Below are 23,999 nucleotides of genomic sequence, written 5' to 3'. Positions count from 1 at the left end.
AGAGTATTTTTTTAACATTTTTTAACATAACTTTCAATTCTATACGACTTTTACGATGGAATTATAAAAGTTATGTTTTTCATAGATATTTATGCAAAATATATTAAAACTATTCTTAAAATAAAATTATGTGTTTACTGAAACACTTAGTATAAACACTTAGTATAGTAAACACTACACACATGTGTATTTTCATGAAAATATTTTAATTTTGCACTTTCTTATCTAATTTTAAGGTATCAAAAACCAAACATCGTTTTCGTTTTTCTATAAAAGCAAAAGCTCTGTCGATTCAAATGAAATCGCCCATTCAGCGAAGAAACCGTTAAAGTGGCAAACGTTGTGTGCAATCAAACAGCAACCATTTTGTTTACTTCCACTCTCAGTTCTCGTTGAACGGACTATAGTATTCTACCATGCAATTAAAAAATAACACAAGTGATTTGATACGAACTTCGTGAAAAGAGGCTTAACCCTCCGCGTTCAGCTCAGTTTTTATACTTTCCGGTCCTGAAATACGGGGCAATTTTTAAGTTACTTTTATTCAGTATTTTTCATTTTAAGTAATTTTTTCACCACTAAATATCAAAAATTATAAGTATGATATGAAATGCAACGTTAAAGCATCAATCTACTGGTTACTATATTAAAAAGTAGGCATTACTACCTTCCTTCAATGAATTTTTCTATATAATTTGCGAAATTCCCGAACCCTCTAGTGCCACCTAGTAGCGAAAATAAGCATCAGATGATAGTTTTGGATGATGGTCATTCACGGGGAAATGGCGGGATCCGTATTGAAATCAGGGGGAAAATTTCTTCGTCCGCGATTTTCACGTGACCCGTAGTGGGGGGCGAAACAGATACCCCGCTCAAATCGCAGGAGCCATGCGCGGAGGGTTAACAAATATTTTCTTTCTTTTCTAATGCTGTTAACGCTAAAACAGACTCTCAGAAAACTGATTAAAAAGTAATAATAAAAAATTTTTTTGCATTATGTAGCTTACCATACAAAAATGTAAAACACATAAAAAATCTTAATTTTCAGTTGCTTTTTTTTCTCATTTACGTTAACTTTTTAATTGCAGGGTAGTATAATTTTAATCATAATAATTTTAACTAGTTAATTTGAATTCATCTGTCATGAAATTTTAAAACATTAATTTCAAAAAGCCAATTTATGTCATTTATTTAGGAAATAAGAAATTATTTATTATATAAAAAGTAAAAACAATAAGACATTATTTTTAATCATTAAATAAGGAAATTATTATCAAAAAACTATCAAATATTTCAATGTCTTTCGTTAGTATAAAATTAGTTATCATAAAATTACTAATGGAGTTATGAAAGTAGTTATTATAAAAAGTAACTATAATTAGACTATATTTCAAATAAATAAGTGATATAATCCTGCCATGATTAAGGATTGAAAGAAAAATAGTACAACCGAGCAAAATAACGAAAAAATGTTAGAAGATTTGACAAAAGAATTGTTCATACAATTCAGACACAAAGAATAGAAACTAAGAAATTAAATTGCAGAACAAGCAATATTCAAATGACTTAACATTTACACTCAAAAAATTTAATTTATATTTTATGATAATTAAATATCTAATATTAGAAAGTTTGCCATTTGATGCACACATACAAATAAAATACACTTTAAAAAGATCACTCAAGATAAGAGATTTGAAGTTAAATAGCACAAAAATACAATAATAAAAACGTTGACATTAGTTAAAACAAAAAATATAAAATTCAAATCTTAACCATTCGAATTATATACCAATTATAATAAAAGTGATGATGATGAGCAGTATTTACACTAATGATGCTTATAATAAGAATATAAATAGAAGTATATGTTACATTGTAAGTATAAATTGCATTTCGCTTTTTTATCAGTTTAAGAGAAAAATGAATCTGCTTAAAATCACCATTTAAAATATTATTTAAAAGAACTTTCAGCTTGAGCAAAATTGGAGTTGTGGACCCAAAGAATTCCTTTTAAAAAATGCTTGGTGGAAGATTAAAAAAGAGTTCATCGTTGTTCAAAATTTTAAATCACAAAAATGGCTGTAGGTAGTAGTTTGAATATGACTGAAAAATAAAGTTATTTATAAAATTATATGCTAATACATGGTCAGCAAAAAACATATTAATGCACACATCAACTTAGTAGTTTTCAATACACAACAATTACATAATATCATTGAAACTTAGCATGCAATCTGTTATAATTCTGTTACTATGAATTACCAAAATTGGCAGTTGTTGGCTTCCACCGGTGAATGTTGACAATCACAGTCACTTTTGTAAATGTCCGAAATATATACTAGGTCTAGTTAAGTGCCACTGCCCAATATACATTTGCATGGTATGCCCTACATCAACGTTTTTTTAAGGTTCAGTGCCACTGCCTGGTATGCCTAAATTAATGTTTTTTTTAAGATCAAGTGAAACTGCCCAGTATACATTTAACTGCTACTCCGAACACTGATGTTTCTCCTAATCTATCCTCAGCAGATATTAAAATATCGAATAAATATAATAATATCAACGATTAAATTAATATGAAATCGGATATAACAAATATTTTCACCAAAGGGACTATGCTATTGTTGACATTCACCGGTGAAAGTCTACATTCTCTTGATTTTTGTCATTCACGGTAAAAATTCTACAGCCCACTAAACTGACACTACATTAATTAATGCATAGACAATACTGATTTATTAGGATATTGAAAATATTAAAATTTGAGGTTAAAATTTTTAATTTGTAAAAAACTATAAATTATAATTTTACATTTTGAAAGTTAAAAATGAGCAATGTACAGTAAATTACGAGCTAAACAAACCCTTGATTTAAAGGAAACTAAACTTTAGCAGAAACATTATATGTCCTTTGATTTAAGAGGTAAGTGGCATGCAAAATCTACTGAATTAAACAAAAACTGTCAAACATGGAAAATGGAAGTTGACTTAGAAAATTTCCTCTTAAAAATTTATGAATAACTTTATTTTCAAAAAAACATTTACACCCACATCTGTTTCATTGATTGAATAAGTCACAATAAGTTGAAAGATGCAATTATTTGAAAGGTGCTATGGAGGTAGTTAACAGTATAGCAGACATCACAAAGAGCAGGTGGACATTTCAATTGAAAGGGATTCCATAGAAACGTAATATTAATGAAATTAGAATCTTACATTTTATGAGTGGTCAACTCAGTGTACGTTCTTTCTTTCTTAATTTTTACCTAACTGTAAACGTTTAGACAAAAACTCTATTTGATCTTATCACAAGAATAAATATTATTTATGTGAGAAAATGCTTATTAAGTAAATCAAGAAAATATTTAAGATCGTTAAATTATGAAAATATGTAAGACTGGCAAAACAGAAGTATACGATAGGTGAAGCATGGTTAGAAAGCTTCTGTAGAAGACATGCGTCAAATAGTTTTTAACAAACTTAGTGGAAATTCTTCAAGAGTAAGTTTCTTTCCAGAAATAGTCAATGTTTTTCTCTGTGGATTTAAACCAGAGGAAATAAAGTATCATAAAATTTTAATACAGTCTTTCCTAGCCAATATGGATATTGCGTCTTTAGCTACAGAATTTGCAAAAACAACTTTGAATTTATGCAGGGATATATAGATAAGCAAAGTTGCTGCTAGTGATCATGACGAAATATTTAAAAAAAGCTGGATTTCCAAGAAGTGAATTTACTACTATAAAATATAAAAAAGAAGGGAATTACACAAATGGAGCTGCTTTTGGTAATGCTAATTTTCAGTACTACTTCAACCCAAAGAAATATGTGTAAACTGAACAAGATGGCTGGGACACCTTTATAGATCTGAAGACCAAAACCCCACAAAAAAGTAACTTTTTCTAAACCAGAAGGTACAAGAGAAAGGGGTCGTCCACCGACTAGGTGGCTGGATGCAGTTGAGAGGGACCTAATGATAATAGGAATAACTAACTGGAAGGCCATGGCACAGAATAGATTAAGATGGCAAAAACTTATTGGAACAACTTTGGCCTGTCATAGGCTGTAGTGCTCAAGAAGAAGGCATGATTGATACTCATTAATTAATAGACAATCTCTCAGAAAGTAGAAAAAAAGAGCATAAAAGTAATATGTTCGAAGAAGAAAAGTTGAAAAATTATCAAGATTCTGTCAAAAACTTGAAGGAACTTCAGCAATTTTCAAAACTAAGAAAGGAGTCAGATATGCTTAATATTTTTCTTATGCTATAATGTTCAATGAAAGCCAAACAGCAAAAAATATAAACTGTTTCAAAAAATCTATTTTTGATTTTTGAAAAAAATGAAGAAAGCATGAGAGTAAATAAATATATATATTTTCTATTTCGCGTAATACATACTTTAGGTTAGTGCTTAAAGCAAAGAAATGCATGCAGTAGATAATATAAGTTTTTTATTTCATTTATTTATTATTTTTGGGGGATATTTTCATTAAACATTACCCACTGTAACTTATAATTAGAAATAAGTACAAAATTAGCTCTATATGAAATATTTTTCAGATAAGAAAAAAACCTGTTAAACAAATAACTTAAAATAAGTCATACTTACAGTTATGATGAATCCGGGGATCCACGACTAGAAGGAAAGACCAGAGTGTGATCCAAACTTTGAGGATATGCGTTGGCATCATAACAGTGACTGACAGAACCAGAATGAGAACTACTAGAGCTTAGTTCTTCACAACTACCCTGAAAATCTGAAAGAAAATTTTCTTTTTTCTTTTAAATATAAATTTTTTGAAAATGAGAATATTTATTTAAGAATAAATTTATACATTTGGTCTTGAATAAATATTCTCATCAAATAATTCATATTACAACTCAATTTCATGTAAATTATAAAATGAAATTAAACTGTGTGCATATATTTTTTAAAGTGTGGAATCTATATGATAAGAACACATAGAAAACATTGGTTTAGAACACCCAGATTATCGGTTTGGAAACAGATTAGTTTCTATAAATTATTTAGATAAATGCAAATTTGTATTTTGAATGCGAAATCTCCCCCTCAAAAAAAGAGCGAAAATCTAGCTTCGAATAGCTAGGTTGCTCTATAAAATTGTACCTTAGTTCAGTTCTGTTTGAGCAATCATATGTCAGTAACAAAAACTACATGTGACTTACATGATTTCTTGCAATAAGAAAAACATGTGACATATAAATAAATTAAAATGCATTTAAAAAACATTTTAAAAAGTAGTTAGATTTCAAAATTTAAAGATTTGTTAAATATTTTTCAGATTTGTAAAATCGGGTGTTATGGTAACAAATTTAATGCTATGTAACAATAATTTACAGCATATCTTATAAACCTTTAACTAGATAATTTATATATCATGTAAGTAATAGAAGAAAAAAACAGATAGAAAAGATAGCAGTTAAAAATTACTCAAAATTAACTGGGAATGCAGGTTTGAATTAATTAAGATTATACAACTGCATGAAAATAAAACTATTAATATAAAAATGAAAGATTTAATTTAATTGACTTTAATACAGCCAAAAATTCTCTATCTGAAGAAAAAATCTCATGCCTCTCTGATATTAAAGAGTTACAGCTAAGATGCATTTTGGAATTGCATCTAATGGGACTATCAAGCATGAAAAGCAGATATAGTAGGTATTAAAGTTTGTAGTTTAGCAAGTTAGAAGGATATGAGTAGAGTGTGTGGTTATTCCTCCATGTGTAGTCCAGGTTAACGAGATGAGTATAAAGCACAGGCGAGGACAGAAGAACCCTAAACATTACAGTTCGTAGAACCGTAGGTCATGGTTCTCAGCTAAAGATATCATCCAGCCAAAGATAAGTTGCTCAATGAAAATTTACTTCATTAATTGCTCATGCCAAACATAACAATTAGAAGATAAGAATTTTTTTTAAGTCAGGTCTGGAAAATAACTGATTGATGATAATTTGATCAGGTAATTCTAGTTTAAAATCCTAGGTTTAAAATTCAGTTTAATCCCAGCTTTGACGCCATTTTGTAAGTTGCCAATTTTACGGAGTGTCCCCAAAAGAAAGTCAACTTTAAAATCAATGTTAAACTAAACAAAATAAATAAAAAAATTCAAAAACATTTTAGTCACCAAGGATGCTGTAAAATTATGATTCAACCTGTCTTTAGTATTTTACTAATAGCCAGTATCATAGTAAGATTACAAAAAAAAAAAAAATTTAAGTATCTGTGCCCACAATCCAAAAGCATCTACAAACTAATAATATATTTGGGTACAGAATCAGGGTTCATGCTCTACTATAAAAATAAAATTCAAGTACTTTTCAAGGACTTCTTAAGACTTATTATAAAATTCTCAAGGACTTAAATTTTAGTTAAAGATAGACTAAAATTTAACATTTTAAACTAAAATGTTTTGACGATAAATGTTAGTCGATAATAGCAGTACTGAAAAATAAGACTTCCATTGCTCTCTCTTGATTTCAGAAAGTGATCTAAGCATATATATATATATATATATATATATATATATATATATATATATATATATATAAACAAGGGTGATTGGCATCAAGTCGAGAATAAAATTCATGATGCATAAAAACGTCAGGTTTGAATTTTGCATTAAGGCTTATTTTAAGCTAGGTATACAAAGTCTGAATAAGCAAAGATTCGGGCAGAAGACGGGGTAGGGGGGAATGTTCTATATAATAGTGTGATATCAATTAGATATTTAAAAACAACTCTGCCGGGAGACTTTTATTTAATATTTAAAGTGGCAGAAGCATTTAGACAGTGAAATTTAAATTGTTCTTAAATATAATTTTGAAATTTCGACCACTTTTCTATTTAAGAAAATTAATCAATTATTGGATGTTGCGGCTTGATTATCATTTTAAACTTATTACCAGTCAACCATTTTAAATTGAAACAGTTGCCAACTTTCACCTCAATACCTTCTGATAGATTCTTAGTAACAATTTTGGTCACTGACTTTTTTAATTAACCGCTCATACTTGAATAAACTTTTTTTCAGTAGCATCGATCATACGCATTTGACATGGTCACGTGAATATGAATTGCAACGAGTAGTTTTCAAATCGAGTATAAATACGAAAATCGATGTTTGATATCGCAAAATGAGTGAATACGGATAGCGACATTGGATTTTAAACTCGCGGAAAAACTAATTTCGCTAAAAAAAACACTTAAGTACAAATCATGATATTAGATTTTTCAATTGCTTTAATGGGAATTGCGAGTACGATTTTTGAATCACGCGAAAACGAATTGCAACACTAGGCATTAAAGTGGACAAAAATTAAAAAAGCTGAACTTTTACAACGCAGGTCACTATGAGGAGGGGGGGGGGAGTGCTCTATATGATACTGAGATTTATAAAGGCAACTTTTAACTATGCTGGGAGATTTTTATTCAATATTTAAAGTGGCAGAAGCATTTAGACAGTTAACTTTAAATTTTTCTTAAATATAATTTTAAAATTTTGACCACTAATATATTAAAAAAAAATTAAGCAATTATAGGAAGGCGCGACTATTAAATTACTTACTAATGAAAAATATATCACATCTTTACAGTAACTAATTCAAGAGAAAGCTTACTTCTACTTCTTTCAATAGTCGCGATTTAGGATTTCAAAATCGCGTGAATATGAATCACGAAATTGGATTTTAAAATCGCGTGAATATGAATCGCGATTTTGGATTTTAAAATCGCGTGAATATGAATCGTGCTGTTGGATTTTAAAATTGCGTGAATATGAATCGCGATATTGGATTTTAAAATCGCGTGAATATGAATCTTGATTTTGGATTTTAAAAACACGAAAATACAAATCACGATACTGGATTTTAAAATCTCGTGAATACAAATAACGATATTGAATTTTAAAATCGCGTGAATATTAATCGCGATTTTGGATTTATAAAATCCCGTGATTACGAATCACGCTGTTGGATTTTAAAGACACGAAAATACAAATTGCGATATTGAATTTTTAAATCGCGTAAATAAGAATCACGATGCATAATTTTTAGATCACGTGAATACGAATCGCAGTGAGTAACTTTAAATAGCGTACAAATACGAAAAACGATATCTGATATTATAACTGCGTGATAACGAATCGCAAAATTGGATTTAAAAATGCGTGAATACGAATCGCGACGTTGGATTTTAAACTCACGAGAATACAAATCGCGATATTGGGTTTTAAAAACGCTTAAATACAAATCGCGATATTGGATTTTGAAATTGAGTGAATATGAATTGCTAGTACGATTTTTAAATCGCGTAAAAAAATTGCAACACGTAAGTTTTAAATCAGTTAAATACTAAAATCGATGATTGATATTAAAATCGTTTGATTAAAAATCGCGATTTTAGCAAATTCCGGTGCAGTTCCTAATATTTAAAATTCCAAAAATCAGCCAAAAAAAAAAAAAAAATCAAATATCGGCGCTCGTAACGAAACGCTTAGACTCCTTTCCACTCTATAGCAGAAGTCGCGGTAATCCGACTATCGTTCGGGCGGCTTGGGTTTCTCCAATAGGACTTCTCAAAAATTTTAGTTTTTGGAACATGGTCGGAAATTTTCAAAATTGGGGGAAAAAAGCGGATTTCCGCTTTTTCGTGGACGTTTTTCATCCCTGCAACACATAATTTTTAAATAAGTCTAATACGAAGGATCAATGATTGATATTAAAATCGCCTGAATAAGATTCGAGATTTTGTCAGAATCTGGCGCAGTTCCCAATATTTAAAATTCCTAAAATCAGCCAAACATACATAAAATCCTAAAATCAAACAGTACGCGTCATCATCTGAAAGACGGGGAAGTCATTTTCTCACACTTACGCGCGTCATAAAGTTAAACATAGAAATACTGAAAATAGGGCTGTTTTCCTGAGTTTTCGATATTTTTCAAGGTTATTTCGAAATTTTCAAGGATTTAATATCATTTTCAAGTACTTCTAGGGGCCCTTGAAAATCAAAATGAAATTCAAGTACTTTTCAAGGCTTTTTCAAGGCCGCGGGAACCCTGAGAATGATTTCATATATAACAAAAAGGAGAAAAAACATTTAACTATTTAACTTATTTATTCAAAAATAATAATACAGTACAGAACCCATTATCCGGAAACCGGAAAACCAAAAAACCGGGACGAAATCCGATACATTTTCCCGCCATTTTTAAATTTTTTTTTTTTTCCTCATAAGATTTTAGGATTTTTCTTTCTTTTTTATTAAGGTTACGTTAAACCGTTACCGTTTTTTCTTAAGGTGAACATCTTTTTTAAAAGATGTTCACCTTACCATCATTCTGGAAATAATCATTAATATATTATTACTTCATCGTTTTTTCTTTTTAAGATTATTTCCAAAAAAAACTTTTTTTTAGTTGGGTTTAACAATAAAAAAACGGCTTTTTGTAGCGATTCTGAAAACCGGAAAAATAAGTTATCCGGAATAGCGATAGTCCCGATCGTTCCGGATAATCGGTTCCCTACTGTAATATAACATTAACATTAAGAACATTGGAGGAAGATTAATATAAATAGTTATAAATAAAAATGAAATTAAAGAACTGCATTCATATTAAGTAATTATCATAGCAAGTATTAAGTAATGTTAATAATTTTGCTCCCGTGATTCTCCACTGTGATATTCATATTTAACTTTTTGTGTAAACTTAGGCAACTATGTTTCATTTTTATTAAGAAATGAAATTACATTAAAAGATTTTCTACTGTCACCATAATAGCTTATTTTTGTTGTAAAGCGACAGTTGTGTCCAGTTGTTTGCTTATCCGCTAACGACAGGCTCTCTAATTTTTGGGCTAAATGAGCAGTTTTATCTTTTCTCTTCAAAAGCAGCACGTATACAACTAAACAACTTTTTTCCACCTGGCTTAAATTATGATTATGCAGCTGTGTGCCTCTTGTTTAAATTTTTTTCCCTGCAAAAGTTTTTTTTGCGCGGATTTCTTTTTAATATTACAATAAATATTTTTAAAAAAAGATACTCTGTCTACATTATCTAACTATGGCCAGTATTATAAACATTTTAATTAAATAAAGGTTACACTTACTTCTCGAGTCTGAACATCTTCCACTTCGCAGAGCATCAAAAGGGTCTTCAATCATAGCATCAGCTAGGCTTTCTTTTAACTGTTCTTCCCTGCCTTTACTAGGAGTGAGGCTTGGACAGTTATCAGGCCAGCTACCACACACTTCCAACATGCTAGGTAGTTGTTCAAAACTCCCTGAAAAAATGTACTTTCAAAACAATTTCTAGAGAACATTTACTCAGCTAAACTAATATTTTTTTCAAACAAAAAAAATTAAATATTCAAATTGGGTGGCATTAGAAATTGTTAGACAAACTGTAAATGTTCACATTTTGCAAATAATCATTAATTTTTATTTTGTACAACAGATTCTTCTATGAATGTTTTCTTTAGAGTGAGACAACTGAAAGTCCAAAGGATATTGCACATCTTCATCGTGCAATATCTTGGAATATAAAATTAACACTTCATCCAGTGATCCAAAATTCCAGTAAATTCAACTCTTAAAAAAATGTCAGCTAAGATTTAATAATGATTAAAGCTCAGATTTTGACAATTTAAAAAATCCTTTAAAACTTTAAAAAAGAAAATTCATTAACAAAAAAAGTAACACCCAAGGACAATAAGGTTATTAGAGATGGTGAGAGAAATAATTTAAGAGGGAAAAATATGAAAATAAATATAAGATTAAGAGAAGAAAATATAAGATAAATCCCAAGCGACAAAAAGACCCAAAATCAAAAAATTTTAAAAATGAAAAGCAAAAAAAAAAAAAAAAAAACTAAAAGCACATAATTAAGCAAACTAAATTCTTAAAAAATAACCTAACAGATAAAAAGAATCTAAAAATGCAAACATTCGAAAGAACATTTTTGAAAACGTGTCTAAGATTATAAACTATAAATTCAAGTTAAAAAGAATGATATTAACAATTAATTTCAACACACTTGTTGAAAGAAGAGTTTTTTATGCAGGCATTTAAAAGTTTCCTTTTTCTACTTACCAGAGCTAGCTTCAATAAATAAAAGTGAACCGGGTGAACCAGAGGAAGACTGGTGACTTCCAGGCATTGCAACTGGATTAGAGCGAGCTGGGCTGGAAAAAAAAATGACAGTGATAGAAACTTTTTTTTCCCTGCAAAATTTTAAATGTATAAAAAAGAGAATTTTTTTAACATTCAATATCAGATATAAAATTAAGCTTTCTTATTTATTGGTTTCCCAAACCATTTCATTTTAATAAATAAATATATGCACCTTTATCTTTTTTAGAACTGGCGGAAGAAAGAACCATTTCCCTGAGCTCACACTGTGAGTTTATACGTACTTAAGAGTGTGTATATGGGCTAATACTAGATGTAATACAAGAAGATGAGCCATGATGGCTCAGGTGATAGAGTGCTTGCCTTCCAATGCGACGAACCGGGTTCAAATCCCAGTTGATACGAATTCCGCATCCGGGGCTAACCGTGCAAGGTTCTCGTGGTCTTCCTCTCCCTGTAACGCAAATGTGGGTTAGCTCCATCAAAAAGTCCTCCATGAAGGCAAATTTCTCCCAATATTCGATCCAGGAGTTCCCTTGTCTTCTGGATTGGGTTCAAAATTACAAGGCTACGGAGTTGAACATTAGTAGTCGTAAACCCATAAAATTGGGTCGGCTGTTCCACGACGGTTATAAAATAAAATACAAGAGGACCATATTAAGATCATGTCGGAGTGAACTTGGGCCATTTGAGCTCATTTCATATATATGATACCATCGGTTGTGATGGTCTAATCATTCGATCACATATATGTTAATACGTGATCCCTGGCCTTAAGTGGTTGAAAACCACCATCCTTGTCTTCTTTGTTTTAAATTAAAACTTACGATTCATTCTTAAACTCATTTGCACAATTTTATTTAATTTTTCTTCCCATTTCTATTAAAGGGTTTCAATGGCAAAATAAATTCTAAATGTGAGCAGGTATGCCTTGGTATGACAATTGTGGGGATAGTAGTTATCAACAATGCCAACCTTCATGTATGAAAAGGTACCCCATCATAGAATTGAGTTAATATGTCTTATATACCAGAGATGCCAACTGCTCCGGACACGCCAAAATAATTAAAAAAAACGGTAAATAACTATAAAGTAAATTTTGCAAACATTTCACTATTTTTGCTTGCTTTTTAAAGGGTGTAGCATGACATATGTACTACAAAGTGGTGAATTATATAAGCCTATGAATTATTTAGGAATAGTGATGGATAAAAATCTACTAAATTGAATTTATTAAACCAAGAATCACAATTGATAAACTACCACTTTAAAATATATATTTGCTGTCCGGAGCAAGTTGGCATCTCTGATATACTAGTAAATTGGAATTATATTTTTGTTGTGGTAGACACACTACTGTACTCCCCACCAGAATTATACCTGTGACAGAATTCAATGAACAAATACCACAAGTTGATTCATTGCTGTTTTGTGAGAAGCCGGGAGAGCTGTATTAAGATCACCGTACTTTTGAATGCTGATCTAAAGAGCTGTATTAAGTTCACGGCCCTTGCTGCTCCCGTGTTGCTATTAGCAGTCGAGCGTATTATGCAAGTGATCGAGACTGAGAAGCAACAGCGCAAGGAGGTAAATAATGTCGCAGTCACAAGTAGCAAGTCAACTGTTCAATGTGGGCCATAAATCAAAGTAGGCGTGTTCAGATCAAAGTGGGCGTTACTGTTAAGGTAGGCGTGTTCATATAGAAGAGGGAGTTTCCGTCAAGGTAGGTGTGTTCATATCACGTCCGAAGGTCACCGATGTCAACCTTCATGTATGAAAAGGTACCCCATCATAGAATTGAGTTAATATGTCTTATATACTAGTAAATTGGAATTGTATTTTTTTGTGGTAGACACACAACAACCAATTTAAACTATGTTTACACACCTAATTAAGTTAACTGGAATCAGTCTTAATACAATGAGAAACATAATTTCACCAAAGGGGGGGGGGAAGTAGCATTGTACATTTCACAGTAGATTTGTCATTGTACATTTTACAGCAGTAGCATGTGTGAAAGCATAATAATTGTACATTTGCATTTCAATATAATAATCTCCATTCTAGATTGCCATGGCAAGAAAAATAAGAAAAACTTTTTCAATTATGTTTGGAGATTAAATTATGTGAACTTTTTTCAGAATATAAAATTTCAAAAACTTTTGGATTTTCAAGTCTAAAAAACAAATTCTACAGTGCTTAATTTTTGAATAAAAATTTTTTTTCTCAGAAAGGCATTTTTTAAACTAGAAATTGAAGAAATGTTTTTGACAAATTTAAAAAAACTAGATGAATTCAAAAAAGTCTGTTCCTCCATATTTCAAGTCAAAAGAAAATCATAAAAAAAAGGTTTAATAACAATTTATAAATAAAAATTTTTAAAAGGATATTTTAAATTATTTTAAACAACACAAGTAATAAAAGTAACTCATTTAACTCGCTAAGAAATGCTTACCGCAAGCTCTGGACTTCAAGTTCTTCTGTGAAAATATCAGGGGTCAAGGGAGTTTGACTATCTGGGCTTTGAGAGAGCAAAGCTGAAGAATTGGATGAAAGAACTGTAGTATTAGATGAATGCTGGAAAGTCTGAAAGGAAAATTGAGGTCCCATCCACAGTCTTCTATGAGGTCCTGCATGAGTTATAATTTCTACCTATACATAAACACAAATAAATGACTATTAACACAAAAATTCAATAGAAAATGTAAAAACATAGTTAAATATAAATTTAATATTTTAATTATAATTTTATTTTTAAATTTCACTTAAATAAATGCAATATTTTTCAGCAATCAAAATTGAGACTTTTCTACTTTTTACTAGCAATTTAAAATGATGAATTAAATTTCTATGGAAATAACCTTTTACAAGCTTCTGATAAAACATAGCTTCTAAAATTAAAAAAAAAAAACAATAATTAAGAACGCTTTATAATATCAGAAAAAGTATCAGATAGTAGATGAATTACTGTCAGAACTTTTTATTTTATTGTTGGATATCATTTATAAAATGTATCAATATTTTTTTTAATGTTACAATTTTAGCTTGCCCGATACCTCAACTAATAATTTGCTATAAAAAAAGAAATAATTTAAAAAAAAACATTCATAAATATTTTTTAAACATAAAAAGTTGGCTTGTAAATATTGAGATTTAAACGTTTCAACCACACAAAAAAGGGGGGAAGGGAATATTCATAATGGGTATAATTTAAACAAGATTAATTTTCTTTCCAAACTTCAAAAAACCTTGGTTTAGAATATATAAAAAAATACATTAAATACAAATATATTACTTCAGAAAGCCAGCTTTCTTCCAACTCTGCAGACTTCAAATCCTTAGGACTAAGACCAGAATCATCTATAAAAAAAATAATATTATTTAGCAATTAATTTGGAATAAAAGATATATGCATAAACAGAGAAGAGCACAAAATCTCTCTAATAAATTGGGGAAAAAATCCTAAGCTTTTAGCCTAATTTTAAATTTACTTATACTTTAGCAAAAAAAAAAAAAAAATTAAATAAATAAATAAAAAAAATAGAGTTAAAATATAGTAAAATATTGTTCAAAAATACTGCTCTATTGCAAGTAACATGCTTTTAATACAGGATCAAATCTAATAACAAATTGTATTCCTTAACTTCTAAGCTTATTATTTGGTGAATTGCTAAAACCCAATTTCGTAAGTCAATCAGCTCTTTTTATTTTCTTTTTAGCTGACTGATTTATAAAACTCTCTTCAACTTTCACTTTTAGCCAGAATTTAAATTTAGTATTCAACATAATTTCATACCTTAAGTAGCTTATATCTTCCAGATAAAAAAGTAATCTAATATTACATGTAGAGCAAACTTAATGAATGGAAATTTAGTTTAAAAACTGAAGAAAACAATTTACACTAAGAAGTACATAAGGGTTAAGAAATAAAAATTTAAAACCAAAAATTATAATTGTGACATGAATTAGTTATTTTCCTAGCACAAGCATGCTCATTTATCTGCAGTTGATTCCATTTTAAAGAATTTTCAAATTAAAGATTTAACATACACAATTTCAATCATTAATGTTATCTCTATAAATCTTTTAAAATATATGAGCAGTTAGTCATTTTTTTCATATATCAATAGTTTGTCAATTGAAAAAAAAAAAACATACACGAACTGTAGCAGAAAAGTTATTTTACCCTTACTGGATTTTCTTCTGTTTTCTTGGGACTGAAACATATCAGGAGTAAACATAAGAGGATTTGTGTTGGGAAGTGGAGGTTGGATTTCAACAGAGGAGGGAAGCCTAAATAGACAAAATAAATAATATAAAATTTCCTACATTCAAATTCAACACAAAAATGCTAATGGAAATATTCCTCAAAAAACCTTAAGAGGACGCAATACCTACCCTCTCAATGCCAGCTGCTAATGCTTTTTCTATGGGAGCTTCATTTGCTAATAACTTTTTTGCATTTTGATATTTTGGAAAAATTCTTTCAGCATTTGAAACTTCATAGTTTACTCTAAGGTTTTATGAAATCATTTTTTGTTTTACCATAAATTTTAAATTATTAATGGAGTTTAAATATCGGTAATAGAGATATCTTCAAGAAATCAGTTTTTTATCAAAATTCATTCAGTAAATCCTTATTTTTTAGTTCACTTACTCGAACTATACATTTCAAGCTACCAAAAGAAATAACTAGTAATTCTTTTCTTCAATTATGAAATGTCAGGGTTCCCACTCTATGATGAGATTGAAATTCAAGGACTTTCCAGGACTTTTCAAGGACCTTAATCTAAGACCCAATTTTAAAAATTATTCTCTTCTATTTTACTAAAAGCAACAATGCTTGTTGTGGCAATAATTAATTTCAAATATAATACCTAAATGCTTTGCCTACATAGAGAGAAGAGAGTATATGTATTATGGACTAAAATTTATATTTTTTTAAAAACAACCCTACTGGTTTTACATATTAATTCACAAAATCATTTTCAGCACAATCTATAACTAATGGTAATGAGGTGTTAATGGTGAAATCCCTTAATCCTGTGTATTTCCATGTGAAGGCTGCATGAAAGACAGAGCTATATCTTAGGTATTCCATATTCCATGACTATTCCATATTAAACTCCTCTCCTCTATTAAACATCGTTTCTGAAATTATTCATCTATAATTTACACAACCTTCTCTAAATGTTATGCAGCAACAATTCTTTCTGAAAATAAAAATTAGATGGAACATATCCCATTTTCACCATGTTTAAAAGCATTATTCGTTATGTGTAATCCACAACTGCCAATGAATATGACCTGGTGGGAATATTTCTCTTTTAATTCACACTGAAGCTTCTAATAGAATTTCCAATTGACATAGGGTCCATCCATGGATAATTGAAGTATTTTAGAGAGCTTTTAACCATCATCCATGCATTTGTAAAAAGAAGACAAAATATTTTCTGCAGTTCCATGACCCATAAATTGGGAGGTAAGATACTTAGTGCAAACTTTATTATCAATTCCTTATCATAATGTCCATCTGCTTAGATTGTAGAGACTGATTTAACATCTCATCAAAAAGTACAGTGTAACAATCAACATTCTTCAGCTCATTTATAAGAATCCCTTTGAAGTATAGTGCCAATCCAAAGGAGCCCAAATAGGCTCACTTTGTGGCACTACAAAAAAATTGTCTAGTTATACAGCTATCAGCAAACATTTTGGAGAACAATTTACTAATCCCTTCACAGGAGTTACATGAATAATTACTAGTGATGCACTTCAGACTCCAGAGAATTTCAGCATCAAGCACATTCCTTTTGACCAGATAAGAAGACAATGTTACCTCGGCCATTAAAGTTTCTGTTTCACATAGTGCACACGATGTTGAAGGAGTATTTACACCAGATGAATTAGATGTTGATGTCTTTGGAAAAAGAGAACTCAGGGCATGAGACTGCTTTTTTGTTTTACCTTTCTTTCATGTGTGATTTCAGAGCAGATTCTTCCATTTTTGCGATATCGATCTCCTTCATGCATAATCGGCACTCGGCTCTGAACTTCTTTTCGGGCATCGATAAAATCCATTCTTTATAAGCTTGATTATCCATCCATTGGGGATTAAAATAGCACTTCCCAGGCATAACTAGCCTAAACTACATAACACAAATACGAAGCCGTGCCTTTGCGAATACGCTTTACAATAAAGTTTTGAAATGACGCAAACGTAAGGACAAGTGCGGATGGTAAAACGGCAAATTTATTGAAAACTTCAAGGTACATATTGTTACGAAATTCGAGAGTATTCCAGTTTCGATAAGAAAAAAGAAGATCTAAGAAAGATGATAAAGTGGAGTCTTGCCCCGAACGCATTGATTGTCTGCTGTGCTCCGCGCGCTTGGCAGACACCAAGACGCTAGGCCCGGTTAGAAATGGTGGCGTTAAAAACCACGTGAGAGAGCTCGGGAACAAAACAGAAAGAACGAGAAAGATCCGCGGGTGTTTTATAAAAAGGGCCGCCGGCAGTATTGGACAAATTCAAGGACCTATCAAGTTTTTCAAGGACCTAAGACGTTTTTCAAGCACTTTCAAGGACCTAAATTTAGCAAAAAAAAATTCAAGGACTTTCAAGGACTCTCAAGGACCGTGGGAACCCTGAATGTGTTATTAGAAAAGAAAGATGAAAAAATTCTTAAAAAAATTGGGAAAAGAGCCTAAACCACGCCTCCCATCTGTCCTCCCTTCATTTACCAATAGGAGTAAAAGTTCTAGTGGGGGGAATCTTTTGGGGGGTTAGGAGAAAAGCCTCTTTACTTTCTTTGAATAGTTGAGGGGTTAAATAGCCTTGGGGTCTTCCGTTGTGGTTGAAAATAGTTTTTATTTCATTCTCTTTCTTTAAAATGAGTTAGGATGGAAGACTTTCTTTCGAATTTTCTTATGTTTTTTATTATTATTTTTTCTTCTTAATTTTGGCAATAACAACTAATCAAAACATTGTAGGATAAATATATTTAATTAGTTAATTAAATATCAATTAAGCTAACAATAATTATGCAATCTTCTGTGAAAAATTTTATGTAGCACTTTTAAATACGGAGTTAAAAAATAGTAAAAATTTTAAACTTTGTAATTGAAATAATAATATTGTCATTAAATTTTTTTTAGCTTTATATAAGAGGTTAAAAATTGAAACAAGCAATATGAAATTTCTTTACTTAAATACCAGTCCTAAATTTCATAAAATTACTATAAATTTCAGAACAGTCACATGTGGGTCTAATACTTTCCTAATTAAACTTGCCACCTTCAATTGGCAATTTCATAAAATTACTATAAATTTCAGAACAGTCACATGTGGGTCTAATACTTTCCTAATTAAACTTGACACCGTTTTCTTCAACTACTTCAATAAAATTATCAACAATATTATTAAAGAGGATTTTTCTTGGATTATCACTAATAATCCACAGATTTTAGAATTTATTAAACATAATAAAATTAATTCTATTGCCACTTATGATTTCCAAGATCTTTTCAATAGCATTCCCCTTTCTAAACTAAAAGATGTTCTTTTGAATTATTACTATGTTTTAAAAAATTTTTAATTGCGATTTTGATTATTGGGAAATTTCAATTAATTTTTGTCTTTTCAATAATTATCTTTAAAATGGAAAAGATATTTTTTTTTCCTAATTGATGTAATACCTGAAGGATCTAATGTTTCATCTCTCTTAGCTAATTTTTTTTTTTGCACTAAAAAAAAGAAAAGAAATTGTACTATTTAAATTTGTTTTTAGATTTATTGATGATTTAATTATCTTCAATTTTCATGAATATACTCTTTTATTTAATAATATTTACCCCTAGGAATTGACCTCGCTTCGTAATCATAATGATAGCTTTCATTTTTTGGATTTGGGTATTATAAAAGAAGAAAATATCTGCTTTGTTGGTCTATTTTATGAAAGAAATTATTTTTATTTTAACGCAAATAAATTATTTGGAATTCTAATGTTCTTAAAAATATCTATTTTAATACCATTTTTAATCAAATGTGTAGAATTAAAAGATTATGTAGTAATGTTTAGTTATCCAAAAAACAAATAGACAAAATTTGATAAAAAAAAACAATGGTTACCCAAATAAAGTAATTAAATTCTATATAAAAACATTAAGTTAATTGTATGTTATTGTGAATAAATTTACTAAAAAACTTCCTCGTTAATTTATACAATTTTTACCGTGTGCAAATCCATTTCGGGCAAATCCTTGGCTGAAATTATGTGCATAACAGGCAATTCATATTTCCTTCTCTCTCTCTTTTCTGTTTTATTTACTTTTTTCTTAAAAAAAAGTTCATTTTCTAAAATTATTAATTGGCAATTTCTTTAAATTATCCGATATAATAACCGATATGTGATTTATATTTTAATTTCTTCACTAGCAAATGCTAACTATTTCTAAGCATCATATAATGTTACTCAGGTTATTATGTTCGTAAATATAGATTGCTAGTTTTAAATATGAATATTATATTTTCCCATTTCGTAAATTTTCCTAACTGTTCAATAATAATGAGTTTTTCTGAAAATACGTTTCATTTTCTTTACAGTGCTAACAGAGTCAAATGAACATATTTTATTTTAGTATTTTCAAATCTAATTTTTATTACTGTGCAGAGTCATGTATATTTTTGAAAAGGAAATTTTTTTTCCCTGTATAATATGTTTTATTCACGTTTTATTTTCCCATTTTCAAATCTCTGCCACTATTTAGCATTATGTGTTTATTCGAAAAGATACTTCTTGACTGTGTCAATAAATTTTATGATCCTTGTAGTACTTCCACATTTGCAAATTCTAATTATTTTTTAGTATTATGGTATTCTAAAGAAATGTTGCGTTCACAGTGTTTACTGATTTATAGTTCATATTTTAACTGTATATTTGCCAGTTTTTCTTATTTTTTAGCATCATACGTATTTTCCAAAAAACATTATTTTAGTAGAAGCAATAATAGGTTTAACATGTTATTCTTATAGTTGCAAACTTTCGCAGCTGTTATGCTTTGGTTTAATTGTAAAAAAGTTTTTTTTTCACGGTGCGACTAGATATAAATAAATTTTTTCGTTATATTTTTACTTTTGTTGTAATTTAATTTTCTGTAATGCATGTATGCTATATTTATTTTTGTCTAAAATTATATTTTAGTTCTTTATTTTAGTATAATTTTCTCCTTTTATTATGTTTTCGGTCTGAATTATTCACAGTTAATGAATCAGGATCGCTATTCTGTAAAAATAAGTAAAACCAAGATACAGTGAGCAGGTAGAAAATTTGTAATTCGTTTAAAGTAAACTCAAATTCTTTTTTCGCAGGTATTTAAATTTTTTTTATATGTTTCAAACTATGTCATACTTTTAAAAGTATATAATTTCAACTTTTTTTTACAAATGGAGTAATACACATCTAAAGGCGTGTTTAAAATTAGTTATTTCGTTGAAATGAATAATACGTGTGGGTTACGTTAGATATTTATACTATAATTATCTGTCATCATTAATACGTTTATTTAATGAACCTCATCGGAAAATATCTAGTATGGCAAGGGCCCAAAGCACACGCACACACAAAATATTAAAAAAATCCATTAATGTGCATGAAGAAACCATAACAAGAAACAAGAGAGAATCGGTTTTCCCTGTTTCTTTTCTTTTTAGACATGAACAGAGAAAACCGATAAGTTTTGGCAAGTTCCAAATATACATCATCTTCTTGGATGCCTCTTTACGTCAGTGTGAAATGCAACATTTACCCTTTCATATCATGCACCTGGATCATTGTTACAACTTGCAAAGACATTTGCGGAATATATGACAGAAACCGTTCACACAAAACATTTTTTAAGCCTCTCACTTTTCACATAGACAAAGCCAGAATGCGAAGTGCTTGTTGAAAGGGCCTTTAGGCTTTCAACTTGGCATTGATTAATAAATGTAGCCTAGTGCAATACCAGAAAATGCTGTTTCGGCAAGCAACCTAAAACCATATCTAATAATGCAGGTGAAATTCTATGGGCAGATGAAATTTGTTACCCTGTTTCCTTTATTTTATTTTGACAAGTTTCATTGTAGATACGATCTTTTGCTGAAATGCGGTTTGTCTGTTATCCAGTTTTCTAAAATTACCGCATTTACCCTTTCAGTGTTGTCGGTAACAAAGAAGTTTTGCTGAATACTTGTCAACAATACTTTACTACTTACACAAAACATTTTTTGAACCCCTCGCTCTTCTTGAAGGACATTCCAGAATGCTATTGATGTTGTTCACTGCGGTTTTTGTCTTTCAGTTAGGCATTGACTAACGAATGCAGCTAAGTATCATACTAGAAAGAACAGTTACAGTAAACGACTGAAGATCATATCCAAAAGTCAAAACTGCTGCACTGTTGCTTAGTCAACTGCTAAGACTGCAGTTGTCTCTCACAACAGTAAAACTCCATTACGGGCTCTCTATAAACAAATGTTTCAGAGAAGCCCAGGAGTTCATTCAAAAAGATCCGAAGAACGCAGAGTGCGTAAGAGACAGCAGACAGAAGCTCGCCGAAAATTACTAGGTCGAAAGCGCCTATTTCATAAAACAACAGGTGATGCGGCATACGGCGTCTATGCAGAGAGACCGGATTTGAATGATGAAGATTACTCATATAAAAAAGACAAATTCTTGGCTGAAATAAACATCGACGAACTAGGCATACCAGAAATCGAGAAAGACACTCGTGGTCAACAAAATTCTGCGCGATGGATGCTTGAGAGAAAGAAGCGCCTCACAGCTTCTAATTTTGGTGTCGTTTGTAATAAACTCCCCACAACGAAATGCGACACCATCATAAAGAAGCTTCTTTATTTCGATCTTAGCACTGAAGCAATGAGGTATGGGAAGAGACATGAAGTTGATGCAATAAATGCTTTGCAAAATCTGAACCACAATGTCTCCCCATGCGGTCTCTTCATTGATAAGGACTTACCATTTTTAGCTGCTTCGCCGGATGGTTTAGTAGGTAACGATGGTATAATCGAAGTAAAATGCCCGGCCAAATGTTACGATATCACTCCTGACGAAGGAATTTTATCACGAAAAGTAACATTTTGGAAGGTAGATAAAACTAAAAAAAATATCCTTGGAATCAATACAAACTACATTTTCTATTATCAAGTCCAAGGACAATTACACATTACTAGAAAAAGTTTTTGCCTTTTTGTTTTATGGACACCCAAAGGGATCAAAATAGAAAACATAAAACGAGATGACGAGTTTTGGGAAAATAAAATGGAACAAAAATTAAAGAATTTCTATTTCGACTGCCTGCTGCCAGAAATAATTGATCCTCGTTTTACAAGATCACTTCCTATAAGAAACCCACAGTACATAATTGCAGCTATTAATGAAAAGAATTCAAAAATCGCAGTATAATTTTCGTAATTTTAAATTTATAATTAATAATGCCACCATATATATATATATATATATATATATATATATATATATATATATATATATGACACAAAAGTCTAAACTTCTTATAGGAAAACAAAAAGGCAAAACTTTCTTCCAGTAATATATATATATATATATATACTAGCTGACCCGGCAAACGTTGTTTTGCCACATGAATTATTTCTATAGTATGAAAATATATCTTATTTATTGTAAGTGTGTGCGTATGTGGTATATGAGTGGAAGAGGCATGGAGCGCTATGAACGATGACGGAATGTGAAAATAACAACACACCAAATAATATTTTTTTTAATTTATTGTAACTTTTTTTTATAAATTATATATACAACGAATTCTGAAAATATTAGTCAACAATATTAATCTCTTAGTGCAATGGAGTATACAATATTTTTTGTCATTCCATCTTTAGCTAACACAATTAAACTGGGTGGTTTGCCCTCTCGAGAGCATGCCACGTATAATTGTCTGTGTGAAAAACATGGTGTGCTCAAATCTAAGACACAAACTGACATTGTTTGGCTTTGTCATTGCAAATGTCAGTCTTATATGGTAGTGAATGCGTTTAAATTGAATTGGCACATCTGTGGGTATCATAGGGATTCGTGGAAGTAATATACTTTCATCCCGGAATTTGTCATTTAAAATAATGACTTCGATGACGTTGTTCATAATTTTTTTAACGGCAAATCGCGTGCCGTTGCACAACCGTGGTGGGTTCAAATTACGAAGCAAAATAACTGGAGATCCAACTTTGAGTACTAAATTATGCGGTGATATGCCAGGTAAATCCAATGAGTTTAAAAGCTCTGTTGGAAAATTTGCAGCTTCAATGGGATCGCAAACTGCATCAACGGATTTATATGTCACCAAGTTACCTGGCAATAACTGTTGCATCTACAGATTCAATTCGTTGGTTCGTTCAATAAAGTTGCAGCAATGCCAGATGATGCAACGGCCAACGCGAAATAATTAATGTTTTGCCAGTTCCACCTGGTGCATCAGGAAAAAAAATCCACCTTGCCCTGCCGAAACTGCGAGCATAATGCGGTCATAAATGTTCCTTTGTTCCTCATTCATTAGTGGAACATTGCGAGTAACGATCGCTGCTATTTCTATCGTATTGCATTGAAGTTCACGATTCATGTCAGTTTAATAAATCAGATGCACTTCGATTTGGCAAAGGCATACCGAAATGACTGAGTGGCAAGTTGGCAATAATAATGCAAAGATCCCCAATAGCAATCAGTGCTTCATTGTACATGGCATCGCTGAATGTTATCGTTAGATCGTTGCAACGTGTGCGATGTTGATACCGTATATCATCAGTCATCG

At 30.4% G+C, this 23,999-nt stretch overlaps 2 protein-coding genes across 5 annotated transcripts in view; one reads left to right on the top strand and one right to left on the bottom strand.

Moving 5' to 3' along the window:
• Positions 1-548: 548 nt before the first annotated feature.
• Positions 549-23,999, bottom strand: part of LOC107450981 (BCAS3 microtubule associated cell migration factor) — a 56,665-nt gene continuing 33,214 nt past the window's right edge. The window contains exons 17-23 of one of the 4 annotated variants that reach the window (XM_016066932.4): positions 15,343-15,449; positions 14,452-14,516; positions 13,612-13,808; positions 11,118-11,209; positions 10,136-10,309; positions 4,613-4,760; positions 549-2,106 (exon numbers count right to left, since the gene is read on the bottom strand). In XM_016066932.4, coding sequence (XP_015922418.1) covers positions 4,615-4,760; positions 10,136-10,309; positions 11,118-11,209; positions 13,612-13,808; positions 14,452-14,516; positions 15,343-15,449 — 781 coding nt within the window. In that variant the 3' untranslated portion in view covers positions 549-2,106; positions 4,613-4,614. Of the gene's footprint in view, positions 2,107-4,612; positions 4,776-10,135; positions 10,310-11,117; positions 11,210-13,611; positions 13,809-14,451; positions 14,517-15,342; positions 15,450-23,999 lie in introns of all 4 variants that reach the window. The other 3 variants (XM_071182003.2, XM_043043544.3, XM_043043545.3) reach the window with 3 other exon arrangements.
• On the top strand, positions 20,596-22,653 carry LOC147810755 (uncharacterized). The gene has a single exon (XM_087160718.1). The coding sequence runs from the start codon at positions 21,671-21,673 to the stop codon at positions 22,619-22,621; it is 951 nt and encodes a 316-aa protein (XP_087016844.1). The 5' UTR covers positions 20,596-21,670; the 3' UTR covers positions 22,622-22,653.

The sequence above is a fragment of the Parasteatoda tepidariorum genome, chromosome 4, assembly GCF_982258835.1.
Source record: "Parasteatoda tepidariorum strain Cologne lab strain chromosome 4, Ptep-v5.0, whole genome shotgun sequence".
Lineage (NCBI taxonomy): Eukaryota > Metazoa > Arthropoda > Arachnida > Araneae > Theridiidae > Parasteatoda > Parasteatoda tepidariorum.
Note: the sequence above shows the minus strand (reverse complement) of the source record. Positions and strands in the feature narration are given on the sequence as shown.

Bases quoted from the DNA above. Each gene is read 5' to 3' on its own strand.
- LOC147810755 (XM_087160718.1), top strand. From the start codon at position 21,671: ATGTTTCAGAGAAGCCCAGGAGTTCATTCAAAAAGATCCGAAGAACGC.